Here is a 19536-nt window from a genome sequence, read left to right on the forward strand (position 1 = left end):
TTTATTTTTTGGTCTTTTTGAGACAGGGTCTCCCTGTAGGCCCAGCTGTCCTGGAATTCACTGTGTAGACCAGGCTGGCCTTGAAATCACAGAGAACCACCTACCTCTGCCTCCCAGGTGCTGGGATTAAAGGCATGTGCCACCACGCCCAGCTATTTATCTATATTTTATGTGTATTGATTGTTTTGCCTGCATGTATGTAAGTGCACATGTGTGTGCAGTGCTCACAGAGGCCAGAAAAGGGCATCAGAGTCCCTGGAACTGGAGTTATAGAGGTTGTTATCCACAATATGGGTGCAGGGAACTGAGCATGGGTCTTCTGCAAAAGTAGCCAGTGCTCTTAACTGCTGAGTCAGCTCTCTAGCCCTGAAGCTGGCCCATTTTACACACAGGAAACCCATGTGCTCAGTCAGAAACCTGTAGTCACTCGATGGAAGTGGAACTAAGTTGGGACTAGAACCCAGGTTCTGGGTGCTCAATAAGGTGTCAGAGCCAGAACAGGGCAGGCCTCCATTGGGAGAAGTAGGTATATGGGAGTCAGAAAATTAGGACAGAGTTGGGGTGGGAAGTCACAGAGGGTGACGTCACAGAGTTTCAGCAGACGTTGGAGAGATGCCTGGCTCCAAGCATCACAGAACTGAGGGTGGGGATTGTGGGTTTGCAGGACCGAGATCAGGATTGCACAGAAAAAGGAGGAGCAGGAGGAAGAGCAGGAAGAGGAGGAAGAGGACAGGGAGGAGGAGGAGGGGGAGAAAGAAAAGGGGGAGGACGGGAGGAATAGGAGAAGCTACTAGATAGACAGATGGATCAGGGTCAGCATCCAACTCTGACTCCAAGTCACACAAGGAGTTCAGGCACTGCACAACACAGGTGCATGTACATACATGCAGGCAAAACGCTCCTACACATAAAAAATAAATGAAAGCCTTAAAAACAAAATTTTAATTTTATTTATTAAATATTGTATCTGTTTTTTTTAATTTTATGTGTATGAGTGTTATGCCTGCATGTATGTAAGTGCACCGGTGTCGTGCAATGCCCTCAGGGATCAATCAAGAGTGTCAGATCCCCTGGAACTGGAGTTAAGAATGATTGTTAGCTGCCATGTGGGTTGGGAACCGAACCCAAGTCCTCTGCAAGAGCAGCCAGTGGTCTTAACCACTGAGCCATCTCTCCAGCTCCCAATTTTTATTTTTATTTTTATTTATGTGTACATGTGTGTGCCTGTACATATGTATTGCATTATGTGCATACAATGCCTGCCAAGGCCAGAAGTGACATTGGATTCCTTGGAACTAGAGTTACCAATGGTTGTTAGCTGACATGTGGATCCTGGGCACTGAACCCAGGTCCTCTGCAAGGGCAGCCAGTGTTCTTAACTGCGGAGCCATCTATCCAGCCCTGCAAATAATCCTTTGACCTCTGTACATGTGTGGTGGCACATGCACACACATACAGAAAGTATATAAAAATGTAAACCAAGCCAGGTGTGGTGGCACACGCCTTTAATCCCAGCACTTGGGAGGCAGAGGCAGGCGGATCTCTGTGAGTTCAAGGCTAGCCTGGTCTACACAGTGAGTTCCAGGACAGCTGGGGATACAGGGAGACGCTGTCTCAAAAAACAAACAAACAAACAAAGTAAACCAAAAGAGAGAGAGAAAACCAGGGGGGAGGTAGAGGGGTGGGTGGTATGGGGCAGGGCGTGTCCTGACCAAGAAGGGGAGTCAGAAGTGGCTGGTTTTGGAAATGCTGCAGGAGGGAACCAGAATGACTTAGAAGGTTCTAGAATAGGGAAGGAGGAAGGAGCAAGATTGGGAAGAGTCCCCTATACCCCATTCGTTAATGGCTTCATACATGGATCTTTGGGCCTCAGCCCTGAGGACAGACCCTGAGGCTCCTGCTAGCCACCAGCCAACATGGGGTTATCATAGCACAGACTGACCCCCAGGCCTGCAGCCCTGCTGTATCCACTCCCACACCCCTGGAAGTGAGTTGGGAAAAAAACAGTGAACAGTCCAGCCTGGTGTCCCCCAACAGGTGCAGTGGTTCGAGCAACAGACACTTCGGCGGCGGGTGAAGCGCTCCCTGGTGTCACCCACGGACCCCTGGTTTTCTAAGCAATGGTACATGGTGAGCAGGCAGCCTAGGCAGGGTGGACAGGGATAGCTTCACCTGAGCCCTATACTGACTTCAGTGTCCCCCTTGCCTCTCACAGAACCACGAGATACAACCAGACCACAACATCTTGAGGGTCTGGAACCAGGGACTGACAGGCCGAGGTGTGGTAGTCTCCATCTTGGATGACGGCATTGAAAAAGACCACCCAGACCTCTGGGCTAATTATGTGAGGGTTCTAGTGGTAAGGGCACCAGGCGAGATCCCCAGGTTGGGCCAGACTCAGGTCATCTTTATCTTTCTGTCCCTCCTGTCCCAACAGGATCCTCTGGCCAGCTATGACTTTAATGATTATGACCCTGACCCACAGCCCCGCTACACGACCAGTGATGAGAACCGGTGAGTTAGGGCCAGTGCTGGGTATGAGGTAGTCCTCAGGGCCTGCAGGAGGCCAGCTGGGCTGTGACAGACAGGTACTCCTCTCTTTGCCCTTGGCACCAGGCATGGGACACGTTGTGCTGGGGAGGTGGCCTCTACTGCTAACAATGGATTCTGTGGCACTGGCGTGGCATTCAATGCCAGGATTGGAGGTACCAGGGGTTGGAGGCTGGGTGATGTCAGGGCAAGGCTGACCAGTCCACAGACAGCCCCCTCCCACCTATGCCCACCACTGGTGGTTGGGCAATACCAGGCTCTAGGCTGGGGGGTGATGAAAAGTGACAGGGAAGTGGCCTAGCAGGGCAAACGGAGCTTCCAGTCACATGGGTGCTGGCACGAGTCTCCAGCCTCTCACAGGTGTGCGCATGTTGGATGGTACCGTCACTGACATCGTGGAGGCTCAGTCCCTCAGCCTACAACCTCAGCATATCCACATCTACAGTGCCAGCTGGGGCCCGGAGGATGATGGCCGCACGGTGGATGGCCCTGGCATCCTCACCCGGGAGGCCTTCAGGCGTGGCGTGACCAAGGTGCACAGGGGGCCACACAGGGCGGAGGGGACCAGACCAGAGCCTGGAGGGCTGGCTGATGGGTCCCCTCATTTCTCCCCACCCAGGGCCGCCAAGGGCTGGGCACACTGTTCATCTGGGCCTCGGGCAACGGTGGCCTCCACTACGATAACTGCAACTGTGACGGGTACACCAACAGCATCCACACGCTGTCAGTGGGCAGCACCACGCGGCAGGGCCGAGTGCCCTGGTACAGCGAGGCCTGCGCCTCCACCTTCACCACAACCTTCAGCAGCGGCTTGGCCACAGACCCACAGATTGTGAGTTCAAGACGGGACCTGGGCACCCAGCCAAGCCACACGGGTGCCAAACCACACCACAGCCCCGCCCAAGGCTTGCCCATCCCTTAAGACTCCTGCAGGTGCCATAGGGCCAAGGGTACAGACTCCACCTAGAAGGCCACATCCACAAGCAGGGTTCCCAGGTCCTGCCCTACAGAGAACCCCCCCCTTAGGCCCCGCCCACAGCCCCTGCCTGTAGAGGCTTCCATGCTGACCACACCCATACAGGCACTGCCCGAAAGCCCTGACCCCACAGGGGCCCCATCCAGACCAGGCCCACACAAGCTCCACTCACAAGCCCTGCTTCTACAGACCCCCTCACACAGACCACTCCCACAAGCCCTGCCCCCACTGAGGCTCCAAACCACGCCCCCACAGGCCCCACAGGCCCTGCCTCTCTACAGAAACCGGATGCAGACCACGCCCTAGCGCTTCCAGCCCTCCCACCTGATACCCTTCCCACCTCTCCAGGGTCCAGGGTGCAGCCTTGGCCTCCTCAAGTGATGCTCCCGCTGCCCCTTCCCTGCTGTCTCCCAGGTGGGGCCTGACCAGGGACATCACCTGTCAGGGGTCCAGGGGTTCAGGTCGCAGAGTTTCACAAGTTCAGTACTTTTTAATTCCGGGCTTTGCAGAATTTTGAACTCAGTGCTTAGTAGTTTTGGAGCTAATTCCTTGGCACTTTTAAAACTCGGTCCCTAGTTTTGAGTCTACTACTTTTAAAGCTCAGCCGTTAGTAACTGTTGAACTCAATCCTTAATACTTGTTAAACTTCGTCTTTAGTTCCTTTTTAATTCAGTATCTTTTAGCACACGCCTTTAATCCCAGCACTCGGGAGGCAGAGACAGGCGGATCTCTGTGAGTTCGAGGCCATCCTGGTCTACATAGTGAGTTCCAGAACAGCTGGGGCTACAGGGAGACCCTGTCTCAAAAAAACCAAAGAAAAGAAAAAAAGAAACTCAGCCCTTGGCTGTGCATGGTAGCACATGCCTTTAAACCCAGCACTGGGGAGGAAGAGGCAGGCAGAGAGACCCTGTCTCAAAAAACCAAAACCAAACAAACCAGTTTTTGTTACTTGTTGACTTCAGAATTTAGTACTTGTTAAACATAATCTTCAGTACTTTGGAAGCTTGGTCGGTTACTCTAGGTACTCAATCATCCCTGATTTTTTTTTTTTGTCTTTTTGTCTTTTTTGAGACAGTCTTCCTGTAGCCCCAGCTGGCCTCCATCTCAGAAATTCGCTTGCCTTTGCCTCCCAAGTGCTAGGACTAAAGGCGTGCACCACCACACCCAGCCTAAGTACTTTTTTTTTTTTTTTTTTTTTACGTGTATGCGTGTATTGCCAGCATGTAGGTAAGGGCATCCGTGTCGTGCAATGCCCTCGGAGGTCAGACGAGGCTGTCGGATCCCCTGGGACTGCAGTTATGGACAGTTGTTAGCTGCCATGTGGGTGCTGGGATTTGAACCCGGGTCTTCTGCAAAAACAACCAGTGTTCTTAACTGCTGAGCCATCTCTCCAGTCCCCTGATTACTTTTTTTAGTTCAATCCCTGGTGCGTTTCTCCAGCTCAGTCTTGGTACTTGGCTCAGCCTCAGCTCAGTCCCTGCCTCCCTCTAGCCAGCCTTCCCTCTCTGCTGTGTCCTGGGCTCACTGTGGTCCCTTCCATCCCAGGTCACTACCGACCTGCACCACCAGTGCACGGACAAGCACACGGGGACCTCGGCCTCCGCCCCGCTGGCCGCTGGCATGATTGCCCTGGCTCTGGAAGCCAAGTAGGTGCCCCGGGCCCCGCCCCTGCCCCGCCCCTGCCCCCCCTCAGGGGCGGCGCCCGGCTCACCGGCGCTCGCCCCTCAGCCCGCTGCTGACCTGGAGGGACCTGCAACACTTGGTGGTCCGCGCGTCCCGGCCGGCGCAGTTGCAGGCGGAAGACTGGAAGTTCAACGGCGTGGGGCGCCAAGGTGCGGCGGGGCCAGCCGGGGACTGGGGTGCCGGGCGCGCAGAGAAGTGACGGCCGCTCCTCCGCAGTCAGCCACCACTACGGCTACGGGCTACTGGACGCGGGGCTGCTGGTGGACCTGGCGCGCGTGTGGGTGCCCACGCAGCCGCAGAGGAAGTGTACCATCCGGGTGGTGCACACCCCCACGTGAGGGATACCCCGCCCACTCCCCGCCCCGCTGGAGAGACCTCGCCCCTTGGGAGATGGTCCCGCCCCCATAGGTGGGAGGTCCTACCCACAGCCACAATTTCCTCGAAGACCTCGCCGGCACGGGAGGGAGGCCCCGCCTCCTCTCCAGGGGCGCTGTGCCCAGGCTCCATTTCCCCCAGGCTCTGTCTTGCTTGTGGCCCGCACGTTTCTGGAATCGCCACCTCTCCCCGCCGTAGCCCAAGCCAGGTCCGGTGCCCCAAGATCTCAGTTTACCCATCTGTGAAAGAAGGAGGGCCTTGGATCCCAGACCCTCCTCCTGGCGGCCAGCCAGCAGGCCAACAGGAAGGTCCTCACCCCACCCAGCCCCATCCTGCCGCGGATGCTGGTGGCCAAAAACGTGTCTGCGTGCTCTGAAGGCCCGCGCCGTCTCATCCGCTCGCTGGAGCATGTGCAGGTGCAGCTGTCGCTGTCCTACAGCCGCCGAGGGGACCTGGAAATCTCCCTGACTAGCCCCATGGGCACACGCTCCACTCTAGTGGCCATCAGGTGGGAGACTCCTATCCCCAGGGACCCATGAGCAGGTGCTGCCTGGCGGAGACTCACATGAGATGACTGTGCCGTCTCTCCCATGCCTTCCATGGGCCTTAGACCCTTGGACATCAGTGGTCAGGGCTACAACAACTGGATCTTCATGTCCACTCACTACTGGGATGAGGACCCACATGGTCTGTGGATGCTGGACCTGGAGAATAAGGGTTACTATTTCAACACTGGTGAGAGCCAGGCTCCGGCTGTGGGGCTGGATGCTGCAGGGCTGCGAGAAGGTGGGCTGGGGGGCTGGGGTGCTATGCGGTTGAGGGGTGCAAGGCTCGGGGACTGCAGGGCTTTATGGCCTGGGGGACAGGGGGGTAGTACAGACCCTGCCCTGGTTGCCCCACAGACACAGAGGGCCCCAAGAGTCTCCAAGGAAGGATCATTCAACAGGCAGATCTAGCACACAGTAGGTTGCAGTTACCGGAAGATGTGGGGGGGGGGTCTGGCCACTAGTGCACAGTAGGTGTATAGTTATCTGGGGGAGAAAAGGGGTGTCTGGCACACAGTAGGTGCAGTAACCTGGAAGAAGTAAAGAATCCAGCCACTGGAACATAGTAGGTGCAGTTACCAGAGAGAAGTGGTGCCCAGTAAGTGAAGTCACCTGAGAGAAGTGGGAAGGTCTGGCCACTGGCACATAAAAGGTAGTTATCTGGGGAGTGAGGAGGTCAGGTCAGGCCACTGGCACAGAGTAGGCACAATTACCCTGAGAAAGTGGGGGGGGCTCTAACCCCAGCACACAGTAGGTAGTTACCCTGGAGAGTTAATGGGAGTGCCTGGCCACTGGCACGCAGTAGGTACAGTTACCCTGGGGAAGTGGGGGAGTCCACTCACTGGCACACAGTAGGTACTATTATCTTAGGGAGTTAAAGGGGGAAGAGTTCCAGCTTCTGGCGCATGGTAGGTGCTGTTACCCTGGGGAGTTAATAGAGGGGAGTGTCCTGCTGCTGCAGCTGGACCCAGTTGTCAGGCTGGGTGGGGGCTGCAGAGCCCAGCAGGCCACCCACAGCCTGTTCCCCGCTGCACATCGCGACCCCTGCCCAGGGACCCTGCACTACTACACGCTGCTGCTCTATGGAACAGCTGAGGACATGACAGCACGGCCCCCAGGCCACCAGGTGACCAGCCGCACATGCGTGCAGAGGGACACAGAGGGGCTGCGCCAGGGTGAGTGGCTGCATGGCATGGTCACTTGTGGGGGCAGGAGGCGCAGCAGCCTGGGGTGGTTGGGTGGGACCTGCACTGGTCTGCTGCAGCCTCATGTCCTGTGTCCCGCCTGTCCCCGTACAGAAAGTGAAGGTGATGGTCAGTCCTCCATCGTGGCATGGCTCTGTGTCCTCTCCAGCTGGCCAACACTCAACAGCCACACACACCAGGCAGTGACCACTGGATGGGTCAGCTGTCATCCTGTTATACCTGCTAGGGCAGATTGACCAGCGGCTACACTGCCTGTTCCTGTCCACCAGGCTGGGCGAGCTCTGGGGTTCTCCCTTGGCCTGCCACCCCCAGTTACCAGTGTCAGGGGCTGTGGTGCTGGCCCCTCACTGGACAGGGCCTTGGGGAACCCACTCCTCAGCCTCATGTCTGAGGGAGGCCCACCCTAGGCTGGACACTTTACTGATACCATGTATGCACACCACCGGGAAAGCTGGGGACCCTGTATGCACACCACCGGGAAAGCTGGGGACCCAGAGACACAGGACTCAGAGGACAGAGGTGGGGGGCACTGTCTCCCTGGGTACACCGCTTCTGAGGTCTGCCCCAGGAGTCCTTGATGGGCCACCTCCAGCTGTGGGCACAGCATAAGCTGTATAACACCCCACAGTGTGGCCTCCAAGTGGAAAAGACATCTTACACGTTCAGGATCAGGGCTATGGGTGGGGTGAGCAGAGGCCAGACCATAGCCACCAACCACCTCTCCCTCCTTCGCCACCCCAGAATCTGTCCATGGGCTCCAGATCTGACCTCATAGTTGTTAAATAAAGGTTGAATAGAGGATGCAAGTCTGTGGCCTCCTTTGAGGTATGGGGGCCAGTGTCCCCCAAACAAGCCAATCTAAGGGAGACTCTGCCCCAGGTCCGAGGATACCCCCCAAGCATGGGAGGGCAGCAGGGAGGAGATCATGGCCAACGTGAGTCCCACTGTCCATCCACATGCTGAAATACCATGCAGCCATGAAGGGGAAGCAAAGCTCTGGCACATAGGACCCCCATGGATAGGTGGAGCACCAACATTTATTAAGCACCCCCTGTGTGCATGGCAGTGATCAGTGAGTCTGTTCCCATTTGCTACCGAGCCAGGGGGTCTCAAACTCTTGTCCACCCATTTTTAAAAATATTTTATTTATTATTTTTATTTTATGTGTATGAGTGTATTGTCTGCATGTATGTGAGTGCACCCGTGTTGTGCAATGCTGTGGAGGTCAGAAGAGGGCTTCGGATTCCCCTGGAACTGGAGTTAAGAACGGTTGGTAGCTGCATGTGGGTGCTGGGAATCCAATCCAGGTCCTCTGCAAGAGCAGTCAGTGCTCTTAACTGCTGAGCCATCTCTCCAGCCCTAAGTTTATGTATTTTTATTTTCTGTGTATGAGTGTCTTGCCTGTATGTATGTAAGTGCACCCCTGTCGTGCACCCCTGCGGAGGCCAGTAGAGGGCGTCGGATCCCCTGGAACTGGAATCATGGATGGTTGGCAGCCGTGATGTGGGTGCTGGGGACCGAACCCAGGTTGTCATCCAGAGCTGCAAGCCCTCTTAACCGCTGAGTGCTCCCTCCACCCTGGGCAGAGCTCTGATTCTATTAGATGGAATCTCGGCATCAGCAAGTGAGAGGTCGCTTTAAAAGGAGGCGGGACCTCACTGGGAAGGGTGGGGAGGGAGCCGGAAGTGTGCGGGAGGCATCTGAAACCAAGTTGCACTCAGACAGGAAACGGAAGTGGAAGCTGTGCGTGACGCTAGGTGCAGAGATGCTCCATGGGAAAACTGAGGCCGGAGGTCGAGCCGGAAGCTGAGACCCTGGGCGGAAGGAGGAAGAGAGGCGAGGAGCGTGGCGGGGCAGGGCGCAGGCGCCGGGTTCCGGCGGCCTAGGAGTTTACGTGCTTCGCTGCTCCGCCTGCATCATGGGCTCCAAGGCCAAGAAGCGCGTGGTGCTGCCCACGCGGCCCGCGCCCCCCACGGTGGAGCAGATCCTGGAGGATGTGCGGGGGGCGCCAGCCCAGGACCCCGTCTTTACTGCCCTGGTCCCAGAAGGTAGGAGGGGAGTGGGGTCCCTCCAAGTAGGGGGGACACCCAGACTGCAGACCGGAACCTGGGGACGTGAACTGGCCTCAGTCAAGCAGTCGTGTGCAAAGTGGGGCCCACCCTCGCCTTATCGATTGCCAAGCAGGGGTGCAGGAGGCAAGGCAGGAGGATTGCTGTGAGGTCCAGGCCAGTCTGGGCTGCTCAGTGAGGCCATGTCTCAAACAAAATAACAGAAAAGCCAAAATCACCCACAAAAACAGAATAGTTTAGGCCCAGGTGTGCGTACTTGGGAATCTGAGGGAACTGAGGCACAGGGCAGGGGTACGTTTTCTGCAAGTCTTACCCTATATTTTTGGGTGGGCCAGTGAGGTCACTTGGTGAGTGGAGGGTGACTTGACTGGCTCTAATCCCCGGACCTGGGTTTTTTCTGCAACTCTGGCTTTGTCTTTTTAAGATTAAAAAAAAAAAAAAAAGTGTGATCAGGCACATCTTTAATCCCAGCATTTAGGAGGCCTCTGTGAGATTGAGGTCAGCCTGGTCTACGTAGTGAGTTCTAGGCCAGCTGGGGCTACCCAGAGACCCTGTCTGAAAAAACAATTATTTATGTTAGGGTTTTGCCGCCATCCATGTAAGCATACCTGTACATGTAATGCCTGTGGAAGCCAGAAGAGGGCGTCAAATCCCCTGGAACTGGAGTTACAGATGTTTGTTACCCACCATGTGGGTGCTGGGAACTGAACCCAGGTCCTCTGCGAGAGCAGCCAGTGCTCTTAACCACTGAGCTGTCTCTCTAGCCCCTGCCTTGTGTTTTCTAGGGCCTAGATGGGGTCTCACATACCCCAGGTTAGCCTCAAATTCACTATGTAGCTGATCCTGAATTCTTGATTTTCTTGCCTCTACCTCCCCACTGCTGGGATGACAGGCGTGCACCACTGCTTGCCTGACCAGAAAGGATGTTTTCTGTACCTGGGCATCTGCATTGTGGGGCTCACTGGCCTGAGGGTGGTGACACTGTGTTTTTTCCCCAGAACCTCCAGATCCCTCCCTGAAGGCTGAGGACCCCGAAGCCCAGCAGGAACAGCTCTACCAACAGAGCCGCGCGTATGTGGCCACCAATGAGAGGCTGCGGCAGGTTGGAGACGAGTTGAAGCAGAAGTTCGAAGATCTCCATGAAGCTGGCTGCAGGCTGGAGCAGGACATGGGCCAGGTGGTGCTGCTGGGGACCTCAGCCACCTCCTAGGGCTGCAGTTGCACCAGATATAGTCTTTCCATCTGTCTGTTCGTCCAAGTCCTCCCCAGGGTCCTGGATGCCCAACTGGGCTGACATCCCCTCTTCCACCCACAGTGGCCTCTCATTTGAGATACTACTTGGTAAATGGTTGACTCTTGTTCATTCAGGCCCTTAGCACCTACTTTGATGGGTTTATGGGAAGCTCTGGGTTTGGGGTTCACCTGGGACTCAGCTGCAAGTTGGGGTTCAGGGCCAACCTGCTTGCTTCAACCCATTCACCACTGTGCCCTGGTCCCACTCGCTGCCACCCGGGGTTGCTGTCTCACTGCCCAGCAGGACTGGCCACCAGTGCATTCAGTGTCTTGTCTCCCCATGGCTGGAGGAATTGGAAATGTGGTTTTCGCTTGAGAAGTCTGGGAGGTATGGAAGAAGTGGGGGCCAAAAGCCTGGGGTGGCAGACACACAGCTACCCTGATGCTCTCAGTGTAATACCATCTTGGCAGATGGCTGCATGCAGGCTACATCGCTCCTTTGAGAATCCTGAGATCCTCACCTCAGTGTGGACCAACTACTCTGGGGTGCCTGGACTTTGAGCTAAGATCTCCCCTAAGCTGGACACTGGATCTTAGGCGGGGAAGCTGAACCCCTGCCAGATGTGGCCTTTACCTGTGGCCACAGTGGCCCTAGTGTCTGCTGGTCTCCCCACTTCCACCCATTTGTAGCCAGTGGCTGAAGACTAGTGTTCAGGAGCAAGTGATTACATGACTGAGCCCCAGTGGACTCATGTCCAACTTGCCAGCCTGGACCTAGCCCAAGGTATCCATGAAGTAAGAAGCTTGTGGGTCTGCATGTGGGGTTGGGCCATGGCCACAGTAGAAATCCTCCCCATCTGTCACCCATGTTGATGGGAGGGTGACCCAGAGCAATGCAAGGTTTGCTTTATTAAAGGTGTGAACATGAGCCAGAAAGCTGGGCTCAGCGTGCTCCCACCACACTTGTTTACATGGGGTTCCAGGTGTGTATGTACAGGAGATAGGGCAGTGCCAGACAGACCAGGTGCAAGCCAGGGGGGTGGCCTTGGCCTCTGGTCAGCAAGACAGACAAGAGGTAAAAGGTGGGCATGTCACCCTGTTAAAGCACCCAGTAGTGAGTCTCCAGTGGACCACAGCTCAGGGTGCTGAGAGCCAGCCTACCCCAGACCCCTCTTGTTCTTTCTCTAAAGACACTGTAGAGCAGGCTGGAGCTCCACTTCCCATCTGTGTGCTTTGGTCCAGGTGATGCTTTGTGGCTTGTGACCCTTGTGGGGGATAGAGAATTCCTAAGGGGGTGCAGGACAGGAGGTGGGCTCAGTGGCCCTGGCCTCTCTGTAAGCAACACCCAAGACCTCCCATCCACTCACCCAGAGCTAGCTTTGGAGCCCTCTCCATGGCCCACATGGGGAAACTGAGGCACAGAGCGGTGCCACATGCACCGCCAAGGGGGGGGAGTCTCACAGTGTAAGTACACAGGGTCAGTCTTTGCAAGCTGCAGTTCACAGCTCCAGCTGGTTGGACATCTGGCCAAGCTGGGGCTCTGTCTACTGCCATGTCCCCTCCACTGGGTCATCCTGTTGTATGGCTGCCTGTGGTGGGTGTGACCAGGCATTCAGGGGTTCCAGGTCTAGCCTGCAGTGTCCTGGGAAGGTCTCTCTCCTTGTTCCCTTGCTGCTAGTCATCTGCAGGCCAGTGTGTCTTTGGAATCCCCCAAGCGGTGCAGAACGGCAGGCAGTGTCCTGGACTTGCATTGAGTCCCCAGCGTGGCTCTGCCCAGCGAGTTAGCGACAGAATGCTGGGTGGTGAGAGCTCTGGGAGATGAAGGGTTAAATTGCTTAGCACTATGGGGTCTGCCTCACCCAGGAGGGACAACAGGATGGGGGCCAGCCATATGGAGGATGAAGTATGGACAGAGGGACACGCTGTCCTGTTTCCTAAAGAAGCCTCCCATGTGACTCAAAACCACTTCCCTCATCCCAGATGGGGTCCCAGTTGGTCCTCTGGGAGCAGCTCTCGCAGTTGGCCGTAAGCTGTAGGTCCCCTTGCAAAGAGCTGCCTGCCCCTAGGATCCTGTCAGAAAGAGGTTATCAACTCTTGAGAGGACACTGCATACTGAGATGAGGCCTTAACTGCACCCCAGGTTCCTCTCACAAAGGTCCGTGGGATACATACACAGACCCAATACCCAGATCTCCTGAAACTCCTCAGTGTTCCCTGTATAATTCCTACTTCATCCTCTGCTCACAACTTAACATGTTGAGTCCACAGGCAGCCTCAGGCCACTCAACCTTGTCCTCCAAGTTGCTGTTTTGACCAAGCTGTGGCTGGCCCGGATCCTCAAGCTTCCTGCTTTGTAAACAGGCAAGACACCGATGAACAGCTCAGGGCCCTGTGTGCCCCCCGTCTGGGTCCTGTCCCACTTCCCCCTTGGGAGGGACATGAATTCAGCGGGCCCCAGGCATCTGCATTGGACCATTTTGCCGTTAGCAGCCTTCACACACACACTCCACACATGCTGGGTAGGCAAGTCTGTCTGTCTGCCAGCTTGGCTCCACCCTTCAACCCACTCTCCCCAGCTGCCTGGGAACACAAACACACCCAGCGAAGTTCTCATTAACCAATTACCAGAGCCCTAATTAGAGAGCTGAGGGCTGTGGCAGACACAGCTGCCAGGCTTAGCCTTCCTGTGCTCTCTGTACCTGTCCCCCACCATCCTACTGGGTGTAGCAGGGGCAGATCCTGCGTGGGAGGCCCATAGCTAGTGTCCCTCAGAACACGTCCCTCCTGACCAGATCTGGAAGGATGACACTCCCCCCACCATGTGTGCTCAATGGCCCCTGTCTGTGGTCACTTCCCCTGGATGAAGCCCCAGGGGTGGAAGGGGCAGATAGGCATGCTTAAAAGGGGCTCCGAGGACTTCACCTACTCAGAGCATCTAGAGAGCAGGCCCACAGGGCAGCTGCACTGGGCCACATGGCCAGGAGAATGTTCCAGCATACATGTCTAGATCTGCTATTCCAGGAGGCTGACTGGAGTGGACATGGGGGCTTTCTCCACTGAGGAGTTACTGGCCACAGCCATGGGACTGGGCACATAGTTGAAGGGGGATACGCGTGCAGCCCGGCTTGGGGAGCCATGCCTGCTGATGGGGAAGCCCCCTACAGTGACACTCAGGCCTTCATGAGTGAAGGGTACTGAGCAAGGGAGCTTGGCAAGGACTGGCCCATCCACATCACTGCCCAGGGGTGCAACAGGGCCGGTGGCTGGGGCCTTTGGGGGATCCCTGCTCTCCAGGCTGGGTGACGTGCTAGAATTGGTCTTAGGGGTGACCACCTCTTCCGTTTGAACCACAGCATCACTGGTCTTGCGCTGCTGGGTCCCTGAGGGGCTGTCCTCAGGTGATGGACCCCGGAGTGGCAGGGCGGTGGCGGGCAGTGTGCTACGTAGAATGTAGGGTACATCTTCATCTCGGATCCGCCGCCAGGTAGTGCCCGGCGCAGCTACCCTGGGCAGTGGCCTGGCCTCGCTGTCACTGCCCCGGCGGGTGGCATTGGTGCGGGCAGCAGGCACAGGGACTGTGCTATCTTGCCTGCGGGCCACACTGATGTGTGGCAGGGACGCATACCGCTTGACTTTCTCGGGCTGCAGGGGGGTGGTACGAACTGGCAGCCGTGAGGGACTCTCCGAGCTGGTGCGCCTGGGAGCACGTGGGGTAGGACCTGGCCTAGACTTCGGAGACTGCTGTGGCCCTGGGGACTGCCGTGGGGACACCCGCAGCTCGTCACAGCGAGAGGAGCAGAGGAAAACTGCAGGTAGTGTGGGCTGGCCATGGCAGGGTGAGGAGACCTGGGCCATGGAGGCTGTGGACACTGTGGAACCTGTGGATGACAATTCTGATCTGCGGCGATGCAGGAGACCTGGGGACTCTTTGATGAAGGTCAGCTGTCTTCGGAAACCTGAGCGGGTGCAGGACTCACTGCCACTGGAACGGGCTGAGGTCATGCGCACCAGGCCCAGGCGGCCACCACGCACCCCGGGAACCCCTTCAGCCCCTGCTCGGCCTCTGGGTCCTGGCTCTGGGGCCGGCTTGGCCAGCGGTGGTGGCCCTCGCCTGGCTGGCTTTTGCATGAATGGAATTCGCACTGGTGACTTCTGAGTCTTGTGTTGCTTAGCTAGAAGGGCCCGGGCTGGTGACTTGGGCACTGGGGACTCTCCAGGACCCAGCAGGGATCCTGAGGGGAGAGTAGCCAGAGGGGACCGCCTAGGCAGGGGCTGAGAGGCAGAGGAGGTCTGGGAGGAACTGGAGGATGGGGTCTTGGTGAGGCGAGCTGGCGGCGTGGCACTCCTTGGTGGATGGTTCATAGCTGCCAGTTCAGAGATTTTGCCAGGCCGGTGGAGGCTCCGTGAACGCAGCTGCCCAGGACTGGGGGACTTGGTGGCAGTTTCAGGCTGAGTGGTACCAGCTGACCCCATCTTTCTAGGTTTGGTACAGGGCCCGGGGACCCCTTTAGGCTGAGACCGGGAGACTGGACTGGGCATATAAATTACTGTCCGTCCCCGGAGCACAGCTGGCTCCCCTGTCACAGTCTTCTGATGAACACCTCTTGGCTTCTCAGAGCCTCCAGGAGAGCAGGGGTTCCCACTGACCTTGGTGGAGGAAGTATCCTGTTTCTCTGGATGGCAGACACTCACAGCTTCGGTCCCAGCCCCAGGTTGCTGCCCCTTCCTGTCTTTGGAAGGCTGTAAAGAGGAGCCTGGGGACAGACCGGATGCCAAAGACAGTACAGAGTCAGTCTCTGATGAGGCCTCCAGGCTGGCCCTGGCTGCTGCCTGATGCAGCCAAGTGACTATGGAGTTTGCGCCCTCTTGGATGGCCTTCCACTCCACACTGTCTAAATCAGAGGCTGGATCGGAGCCAGGCACCTCCTCGCAGCATTTCCGGGGTACCTCATTCTGTCGGGCAGCTCGTGGCTTGCGACGCCGTGAACCCTGTACCTGTGGCCGGTGCCTTGGAAGGGCTGAGCTGATACACTTTTGCAGTAGTTCCTCCTCAGCCCGTGGGCTGGGAAAGCTATCCTGTCTACCACCCAGGCCTGGGTCCTTGGTGGCCACCAGCTCCTGGCCTTGCAGATGGCTGGCTGGCCTCTCAGGGACCTCAGGCTCGCTGAGGGAACTGGCCGAAGATGTCAGGGAGTAGCATGGTGGGGTCTCGTCCACAATCATTCTGGGCTGGGCCCTCATGGGTGGAGGAGCTAGTTTCGTGGACTTCTCCTGCTTTAGAGCCCGTGGAATGGCAGATGCCCGCCTTGGTGGCGGTGCTGTGGCCGGTGGCTCCTCGTCAGAGCCATAAAAACAGTATACAGCCTCCTCTGTGGGGGTAGTGAGGCAGAGGGACTGCAGAGCCCCATCCCCATGGGTCCGAACCTGGCTGGAGCCATCTCTGTTGGATCGTGCACTCAAAGGCCGGCTCAGGGGCAGCTCCAATCTTGCCCGGGTCCTGCTGGCTCCTCGGGCCTGTTCTGTGTTCTTACCAGTGCCCACTGCCTTGGGCCGGTGACCAGCACTCCTCCTGGCAGGTGCTGCTTGGCCTATGGGTTTCTGTCTGTCCACAGGTCCACAGGGCTGGTCCCTGGAGTGTCCCTGAAGTGTCTCATCACTGAGTGAGGCAGCACTGGAAAAGTTAACCGGGGTGCCCTCTGCTGAGTCAGTACCTGAGTCATCATCCCGGGCCGGGGCAGGCACTAACATGTACACAGGGACAGGCAGTGCCCGGCGGCCGGGCATCAATGCAGAGGTCACCTTATGGAGCCGGGCAGGCACAGCAGCCCCTAGACACTCACGCAGCAACTCCAGCTCCTTGTCAGCAGCCACACGAGCTCGAGAGTTACTGGACGTTGGACCCTCAAGGCGGCCAGCAGCCTCATCCCTCCGACGGTGTCCCCCACTGCCCCCAGCACGCTCTGGGCAGGCCGGTGGCCTCAGTCGCAGCTCCACGTCCTGTTGTACATAAAGTTCATGCAGGGCCAGTGCGCTGAGGCTGGAGGCACAGGAGAAGTTTTCATCAGGCTTCTCCACAGTGAAGCGCACACTACCTGCATCCAACTCCGAGGGTGGCTGGCATCGCTCCCGACAGTCCGCAATGTCTAAAAAGCGCTTCACATAGCTCTCCCACTGTAGGCTGAACTGGCTGGTCTCAGGCTGACCCGGTGGTGCCGGTGGTGTCTTGCTGCGGCTGGGTGGCATCGTCTGCCCAGGACTATCTGGCAGTTCACTGGGACTCACAGTACCACTGCCCAGCCCGCTGCATGGATCACTAGGGATGGAGCTCGCAATGGACTGGCTCTCAAAGCTGCCCAGAGAACTCACGGAGCTACAGCGGCTGAGGACCAAGGGTGTCTCCTGCACGCAGTTCTCTGATGAGCTGGAGGTAGCATCCTCCATCCCCAGACCCCGACTGTGGCCCTGGTGTGGGGCTGGGATGGTCACGGGCAGAGAAGTGGACCTCGAGGCCTGCCATGCTCCATCCAGCTCAGACTTCCCAGGGCCAGCCTCCTCTAACCCCTCTAGAGATGAATCACTGTCATCCAAATTTCCTGTCTCACTGGGGCCAGCATGGCCAGTGGAAGACAATGAAGACAGAGAGCTACATCGAGAAAGAGACATGGGCCCATCCTCTGCCACTAGCTTCTGCAGTACCCTGCTGGCCACAGGCAGCGGGGAGCCCACCAGCTTCTCGGGGACCTTGCTCGGGCTGTTCCCAGGCATCCACGCCTGCTTCCAAGCCCCCGGGGAGGCCCCAGGTCCAGCGAGGGGTCGGACACCCGCTGCAGTGGCCCCATCAAACAGTGGAACATGCTGATAGGTGGGAGACAGTTTGATGGTTCGCACACGGGCATCAGACACCACTGTGTCCTGGGAGGGCAGCTCAGCCCGGCCTCTGGGCAGGTCCAGGTCCAGCCGACTGGGACGCTTCTGCCCATTCAAAAGATCCTCACGATGCTCAGCCAGAGCAGCCAGCGGGCAGGGCTGCATGTGCTCCCGGGGACAGTAACCATCACTTGTACTGCTGCTGTTGAGACTGTCATTGGAGAGGCTGGTGTGGGCAGCCTTGAGCCGCAGCAGAGGATGGGCCCGGCCACCTACCTCATGACGGCCACCCTCGTGTCCCCGGCATGGAGAACAAGACTGGGCCTGGCCCTCCCTTGGTGCCTCCTGCCCGGGGTCCCCTGAGCTGAGACTAAAACTGTCATCAGATGAGGTGTGGAGGGCAGAAATGTCCTCAACCAGCCGGTCAATCCGTGCCACGGCCAGCGCCAGTTTGGCCTTTGCCTTGATGGCCACAGCTGTGTCCCCACCAGCCTCTTTCTCAGCCTCTGAGCCACCCTGGTGGGCAGCAGTAGTACGGGCCAGCGCCTGGCCCTGGAGGAATGGGCCACTGAGGAACATGGACAGCATCGCTGGGCTGGCAGGCTCTGCAGTAGTGGCAGCCGCTGCCAGGGATGGCGCATCATCGTCATCAAAGCAGCCGGAATCAGAGGCATAGTCCCTTGCCAGCCCATCCAGGTGGCGAAGGGGTGGTAAAGGTTTCTTTGAAGCACTGTCAGCCTCAGCCAGACCCTGTTTCTCCAGGTGACCCAGCGTCTGTGCCAGATGCCGGGTGTCCAGTTCGGCCTCCAGAGCCTTCTGCTTACGCACATACAGGCTGGGCACACAGGTGCCCGGGGAGATGGCAGTGGCTGTCACCTGGTACTTGGCAGGCCGGTGGGCCAGCAGGTTGCGCAGGGCGGCAGCGCTACCCATGGCGATCATCTTGTGTTTGGAGTGAACAAGGTTTCGAAGCATGCCCACTGCCCCTAGGTCCCAGAGCAGTTCCTGATCCCGGGGGCTGCGGGCAGACAGGTTCCAGAGTGTTCCACACGCATTGCTCACTATGGTCAGGCTGTGCGAGGTGAGGTGTTGTAGCAGTGTCTGTAGGCAGTTGTGGTCACGCAGCACCTGCCTTGGGGAACCCCAAGAAGAGGAAGGTCAGCCTCTGGAGCCCTCTCCCAGGCCAAGCCCCCACACAGGCCACACCTCTGTCCCAGCCCCCACAGCATTCCAGCCACATCTCATCACTGACAAACCCCTCTGCTCAGCAGCACCCACCTTGCCCTGCCACGCCCTGAATCCCACCCACCACTAGCCTGCCACGCCCCCAGTAGCCACACCCATGGATGCCTGTCACACCTCTATTGGTCATGCCCACCGCAATCACACCCACTCAGCCACCTCCATTTCTGTGTTCTCATACCCCAGCCCAGTGGACTACCTGATAGGCCACACTCATCACACCAGGCATAGATCTGCTAGGGTTAGCAGATAAACTCCAAGGTAGGAGTGCTGGCTCAGTGGTTAAAAGCACTGGCTGCTCTTGCAGAGCACCCAGGTTCAGTTCCCAGCACCCATGTTAAGGATAACAGTCTATAACTCCAGTTTCAGGGGATCCAACACCCTCTTTTGGCCTCTGCAAGCATTACACACATGGGTTCTTTTATATATATGCAGAGAAAACACTCACACACATAGAATAAAAATATTGCCGGGTGTGGTGGCGCCCGCCTTTGATCCCAGCACTTGGGAGGCAGAGGCAGATGGATCTCTGTGAGTTCAAGGCCAGCCTGGTCTCCATAGTGAATCCAGGCCAGGTGGGCTACAAGGAGACCCTGTCTCAAAAAGACCAGAAATAAAATAAAATCCTAGCATTGGGGAGGTTAAGGCAGGCATATCACAAGTCTGAGGCTAACCTGGGCTGGCCCTAGCCTGGGTTGTAATGCAAGATCCCGTTTCAAATAAAACACCACATGGGTTGGAGAGATGGCTCAGCGGTTAAGAACACTGGCTGTTCTTACAGAAGACCAGGT

The 19536-nt window shown here is 57.3% G+C and overlaps 3 protein-coding genes across 5 annotated transcripts in view; 2 read left to right on the forward strand and 1 right to left on the reverse strand.

The window, feature by feature from the left end:
• The window catches only part of Pcsk4 (proprotein convertase subtilisin/kexin type 4), a 9740-nt gene extending 1274 nt beyond the window's left edge, over positions 1-8466 (forward strand). The window contains exons 3-15 of the mRNA XM_008837151.3: positions 2038-2130; positions 2216-2344; positions 2438-2514; positions 2617-2705; positions 2911-3083; positions 3170-3382; positions 5072-5172; positions 5255-5358; positions 5426-5543; positions 5910-6092; positions 6195-6319; positions 7182-7304; positions 7428-8466. Of these exons, the coding sequence (XP_008835373.1) occupies positions 2038-2130; positions 2216-2344; positions 2438-2514; positions 2617-2705; positions 2911-3083; positions 3170-3382; positions 5072-5172; positions 5255-5358; positions 5426-5543; positions 5910-6092; positions 6195-6319; positions 7182-7304; positions 7428-7570 (1671 nt within the window). The 3' untranslated portion in view covers positions 7571-8466. The remainder of the gene's footprint in view (positions 1-2037; positions 2131-2215; positions 2345-2437; positions 2515-2616; positions 2706-2910; positions 3084-3169; positions 3383-5071; positions 5173-5254; positions 5359-5425; positions 5544-5909; positions 6093-6194; positions 6320-7181; positions 7305-7427) is intronic.
• Positions 8467-9079: 613 nt separating this feature from the next.
• Positions 9080-10770, forward strand: CUNH19orf25 (chromosome unknown C19orf25 homolog). Its single transcript, XM_008837157.3, has 2 exons — positions 9080-9382; positions 10402-10770. Exons 1-2 carry the CDS (start codon positions 9253-9255, stop codon positions 10611-10613), a joined length of 342 nt encoding a protein of 113 aa, XP_008835379.1. The 5' UTR covers positions 9080-9252; the 3' UTR covers positions 10614-10770.
• A 749-nt stretch (positions 10771-11519) lies between these two features.
• Positions 11520-19536, reverse strand: part of Apc2 (APC regulator of WNT signaling pathway 2) — a 21895-nt gene continuing 13878 nt past the window's right edge. For all 3 annotated transcript variants that reach the window (XM_008837159.1, XM_017799117.1, XM_008837158.1), the window contains one exon: positions 11520-18635. In XM_008837159.1, coding sequence (XP_008835381.1) covers positions 13649-18635 — 4987 coding nt within the window. In that variant the 3' untranslated portion in view covers positions 11520-13648. The remainder of the gene's footprint in view (positions 18636-19536) is intronic.

This window comes from Nannospalax galili, unplaced genomic scaffold (assembly GCF_000622305.1).
Source record: "Nannospalax galili isolate Female #2095 unplaced genomic scaffold, S.galili_v1.0 scaffold77, whole genome shotgun sequence".
Lineage (NCBI taxonomy): Eukaryota > Metazoa > Chordata > Mammalia > Rodentia > Spalacidae > Nannospalax > Nannospalax galili.